General features: G+C 49.4%; 1 protein-coding gene across 1 annotated transcript; it reads right to left on the bottom strand.

The window, feature by feature from the left end:
- Positions 1-4,131: 4,131 nt before the first annotated feature.
- Positions 4,132-5,067, bottom strand: LOC144278927 (olfactory receptor 51G2-like). The gene has a single exon (XM_077840314.1). The coding sequence runs from the start codon at positions 5,065-5,067 to the stop codon at positions 4,132-4,134; it is 936 nt and encodes a 311-aa protein (XP_077696440.1).
- Positions 5,068-5,355: the final 288 nt, after the last annotated feature.

Genomic DNA, 5,355 nt, shown 5'->3' on the forward strand with positions numbered 1-5,355 from the left:
AATATGGCAATCAGCTAAACCCTGAGCATGTGGGCAAGATTCTCCAGCCAGACACCCAGGAAAGAATTCTCTGTAGTAACTCAGATCCCGCCCCATCTAACATCCCATCACAGGCCATTGGGCCTATTTACAATGAATATTTAATGACCAAAACCATGTTATCCCATCATACCATCTCCTCCATAAACTTATCGAGTTTAATCTTAAAGGCAGACAGATCTTTTGCCCCCACTGCTTCCCTTGGAAGGCTTTTCCAAAACTTTACTCATCTGATGGTTAGAAACCTTCTTCTAATTTCAAGTCTAAACTTCCTGATCGCCAGTTTATATCCATTTGTTCTTGTGTCCACATTGGTACTGAGCTTAAATAATTCCTCTCCCTCTCCGGTATTTATCGCTCTGATATATTTATAGAGAGCAATCATATCTCCCCTCAACCTTCTTTTAGTTAGGCGAAACAAGCCAAGCTGCTTGAGTCTCCTTTCATAAGACAAGTTTTCCATTCCTCGGATCATCCTAATAGCCCTTCTCTGTACCTGTTCCAGTTTGAATTCATCCTTCTTAAACATGGGAGACCAGAACTGCACACAATATTCCAGACGAGGTCTCACCAGTGCCTTGTATAATGGTCCTAACACCTCCCTATCTCTACTGGAAATACCTCGCCTGATGCATCCCAAGACCGCACTAGCTTTTTTCACGGCCTTTTCCTTTGTTATGCCTAAAATCTTTGGAAACATATTTTTTTAAAGTTGGTGAAATTTCATAAACATGTCTATTGTTATGGAGATCACACAAAGTAAATGAGTGTTCCCTTTTTCTAAAAGCAATGAACATTGTTATAAACACACTAAACCTCTGTGACTGATTAATTTAAAATAATGTCTTTGTTTCAAGGAGTTAAATATGTAGTAATCTGGAATGATTACTTTTTGAAGGCTTAAGAGTACATTTAAAATATAAAATCAGCTCAGAAATACTGATTAAGAAAATGTAAAACAGAGAAGAGCTACATCATGTATTCCATAATATTTAATGTTGTATTCAGCAGGACAGCGGACTTGCCCTTACTACAAAGTTTTGGCAAATAAATCTCTGACAAACTTCAGGGTATATCAAAATACCTGTGACTGATATTTTTTATTCCTAAATTTAGTGCTTTTAATTAGGTACCTTCTGAGTGTCCAGTCTTCACCTTCTGGCATGCAGTGGAAAACATGCTCCATTTTCTTTTGAGAAAAACCCACTCTTCTGCAATTTCTTTCTAATGTCATTTGCTTCATTTGGGTTCAGGGATTTGCCTGGAAGTGGGTGATTAGGGAGGGGGAGGGGAGAGAGGAGGAAGACAGTGGGGAGGGGCTGGGCCTGGGTAGAGTGGGGGGCGGGACCTGGGGCAGAGTGGGGGTGGAGTATGGGCGGGGCCACAGGCACAAGAGGTGGTCCTTAGGATCTATGGAGCCCTAGGCAGTATTATTATACTGGTTCCCCTACGCCCGAAGGCAGCCTGGTCTCAGCCTGGGGGCCGGGGGAAGGGACAAGGCAGCAAGGGCACCGAGCCGCCCGGCCTGCCTCATGGCGGCAAAGAGTCACAGTTCCCCACAGAGACCCCCGTACCCTCTCCTTCATGCAGAATTCGGCGCTGTGAATACGGCCCGGCCTGAGGACACTGCAGCGCGTGCTGGGTGTGTGGGAGCCGTCCCGCTCTTACCTGCTGTCATGGGCAGTGGGTGAAGCTGCCGCGTGGGGAGGCTCGCTCCCCAGCCGACCGTGCCTGTTACAGGGGTTTGATTCACTGGCCTGTTCTTCCCCTGCCTCAGTAGAGTTTAGAGCAGCCTGGGGGCTGGGCTGATCTATGCCCTGTGGTAACGGCTTGCAAGAGCACAGCCCACTCTGGCCAAGACCTTCTGGACAGGGGCCGCCCCAGAGTGCCCCTTGGGGCCTGAGATAGCATAGCAGGCCCCCTGTCCTTCCCTCTAAGGTCCTTGCAATGACTTACTCTCAGCCTGGGATACTTAAAACAAGAGCCCCCTTTGTGGGGTCACATTAATTCAGTCATCTCCAAAACACAGGCTCTCCTACTGTCCAACCCGATCCTACTCCTTTACTCAGGAACGCCCCCACCTCCTCCTTACTGGGGTCAGTCTTGTTTCAGGCTTGCTGAAGCCTCACTGGCTTCTCCCCAGCTGGCACCCATGATATCTTAGTCCCTTTCCCCAGGACTGAGCCAGGGCAGCTGTCTGTCCCCTGCTGGTGTGGCCCATGTTTCGAGAGAGGATGCAGCCTGCCTGCCCTCCTAAGGCTCCTCCTCTTTCACATGGAGTGCAGGGAGCCATGCCCTGCCCTACAGGGCCCTTGTCCCAGGCCCTTAAAAAAAACAGTAGCCTGTGATTTCCCAAAGCACTAACTATTCCCAGGGACCATCTTCCTGTCTCCCACGAGCTGGCTGTCCAAAGCTTCTCTCAGCTCTAAAAGTCACAGGAATCTTAAAGGGCCACACCCTGGATATTAGGAAAAACTTTTTCACGAGGAGGGTGGTGAAGCACTGGAATGGGTTCCCTAGGGAGATGGTGGAATCTCCTTCCTTAGAGGTTTTTAAGGTCAGGCTTGACAAAGCCCTGGCTGGGATGATTTAGTTGGGGATTGGTCCTGCTTTGAGCAGGGGTTTGGACTAGATGACCTCCTGAGGTCCCTTCCAACCCTGATATTCTATGATTCTAGGGCTTCACTGACCCCCCTAATCTCTCCAACAACAAAAAGGGGACACTCCCCCACACATCACCTCTAATGGCCACTGAACTGGGAGGCAGAGTCCTAAAATGCAGAATTCAACTCCCAGTGTGGGCTGAAAGACACCGGTATAGCATTTGTCCCGAATTCCCTCCAATTCCAATCCACACCTGCTCATGGGCAGAGCAACCCTTTTCAATGTTGGGGGGCTGGTGTCCGTAGCCCCCAGTCGCTATGAAGGCCCACCCTGCTCCTCTTTCCCCCAAGGCCACATCCCCTGAACAGGGCAGGTGGAGGGTCTGGGGTTCCCCAGAGTGGCACTTGTTCCCTGGGCTTCTTTTACCCTGGCCTCGCTCTGACATCTAGCCTGGTCAGTGGGCCGGGCTTGGGGAAGAGAAGGAGCAGGAGGTGGGAGTTCAGGGGGAGGAAGTGGGCCGGGGTGAAGCCATGGAGGGGGCAGGGCTCCGGCATGTGTCTTGCTTTTTCCTTTTGAAAAGGTGCTCACCCGACACTGAATGGGCTGGACTGGGACAGGAGATCACTGTGACTCTTTTGGGGAGCTGACGACCTTTTCTACCCCTTTGGTTTGCTGGTGCAGGAGAAACAGAAGGGAGGGGAATATGAGCTTGAGTGTCTTGCCAGGACTCCTGTGCGTCAGACCCTCACTCACACAGACAGCTCTGCTCTGCTTCCATGTGGAGTGGGCTCAGCAGGTGTGCGGCGTGCAGAGCCACCAATGGTGGTGATGGGAGCGGGGGCTGCCTGAATGGCTTCTCTTGAGGCACTTGCATAATGATGTCTCTGGCATGACTCAGTCAGAAGCACCTGGCTGAGGGCGTGGGGGAAGGGTGGGTGTTCGTGCCCCTGGAATAGCCTCTGTCCACAGCTGGTGCCGCCCCCATGGATCACAGAGCACCCACAGCACTCAGGAAGGGCCAGGACTGCGACTGCAGAACAGCCCTGCAGCTTTTTTCATGGCCCCTGGATGTTTAACCAGAGACAGGACAGTGACAGGCCAGGTGTAATGGGAAACAAAATCCACATCCCTTCTCTTTATTGAGAGTATTGACAGGATTTCTGAGGCTGGAGCAGCCACCGATATGGCTCTTTCTGCACCAACATCATACCGGTCCCCTGGCTCTCCATGAACACAGTCACTCTGCAAATGCTGCTGCCTGCCCTGGTCTCTTTCCCCCAGTGCCCTGTCCTCTCTGACCAGTGGGTGGAGACAACCGCTATACCATTGCTTCAGGCCTTAGACCCCATCTAACCCTGACTGTGCAGAGTGGAGATCAGTAGCTCATGTCATCACAGATATAAGGGTCCAGGATGGAATAAGTCACCATGTCTTGTGTTTCTTGTTTCCTATGACACCAGCACTTGAGCTGGGTGATAAACTGAACCTTCACTTAACAAACACCCTGATTATCCTCGAACGAAGGTGTTTGCTTTTCACGCTGTACACAACTGGGTTCATCAGAGGAGGAACCAGCAGGTAGACATAGCCCAGGACAATCTGAAGCAAGGGAGAAGAGCTCTTCCCAAATCTGTGCATCAAAGTCAAGCTGATCTCAGGTGTGTAGAAGAGCAGAACAGCACAGAAGTGGGAGACGCAGGTGTTCAGGGCCCTGAGGAACTCTTTGTGGGATGTGATGCTCAGCACTGTTTTGAGGATCATCACATAAGAGAGGAAGATGAGCAGCGAGTCCAACCCCTCTGTTATGATTGTAATAATCAAGCCATAGATGTTGTTAACTGTGATGTCTGCACATGCCAGTGTCATGATCTCCATGTGCAGGCAGAAGGAATGGGAGAGGACATTGGCTCGACAGTATCGGAACCATTTCAGGATAATGGGGAGTGGGAGTATCACGGCCACCCCTCTTAGAACACACACCAGTCCCATCTTGGCTATTCTCGGCAGAGTTAAGATGGAGGCATATCTCAGTGGGTTACTGATTGCAACAAAACGGTCAAATGCCATCAACAAGAGCACGGAGGATTCAATGAATGTAAATGAGTGGATGAAGAACAGCTGGGCAAGACAGGCATTGAGGCTGATCTCCCTTGAGTTAAACAAAAATACACCCAATATTGTTGGTATGCTGGCTATCAATAAGCCTAGGTCTGTGACAGCCAACATGGAAAGGAACATGTACATTGGCTCATGAAGGCTTAGATCTGTTTTTATGATGAACAGAATGAATGAATTTCCTGCTATCGAAATAGCATACGTTAAGCAGAAGGTGATAGAGATCCAGAGATGGATGTCTCCCTGCCCAGGTATCCCAGTGAGAAGGAACACTTCGTAGTTGAATTTGGTGTCATTGACAGCTGACATAATGTACTGGGAAGGTCTGAGGCGTTTTGAGCTTTTCTTCCTGAAAGAAAAAAGAATAGGACATTAGATGACTAGATGATATTTAACAAGATATCATTCTGCTCTCATACTCCTAGGAGGTCAAGAAAGATGAGCAAAAGCATAGTCTTGGATTTACACCACTGATAGGAGGATAGGCATTGCCAGACTGGATCAGATCTGTAGTCCATCTAGCCGAGTATCCAGTGGCTAGTTCCAAATGCTTCAGAGAAAAATGGAAGAAGCCCTACAATAGGCAGCTAAGAGATA

The sequence above is a fragment of the Eretmochelys imbricata genome, chromosome 1 (assembly GCF_965152235.1).
Source record: "Eretmochelys imbricata isolate rEreImb1 chromosome 1, rEreImb1.hap1, whole genome shotgun sequence".
Taxonomy (NCBI): Eukaryota; Metazoa; Chordata; order Testudines; family Cheloniidae; genus Eretmochelys; species Eretmochelys imbricata.

Excerpts from the sequence above, each read along its gene's own strand:
- LOC144278927 (XM_077840314.1), bottom strand. The coding sequence starts at position 5,067 with ATGTCAGCTGTCAATGACACCAAATTCAACTACGAAGTGTTCCTTCTC.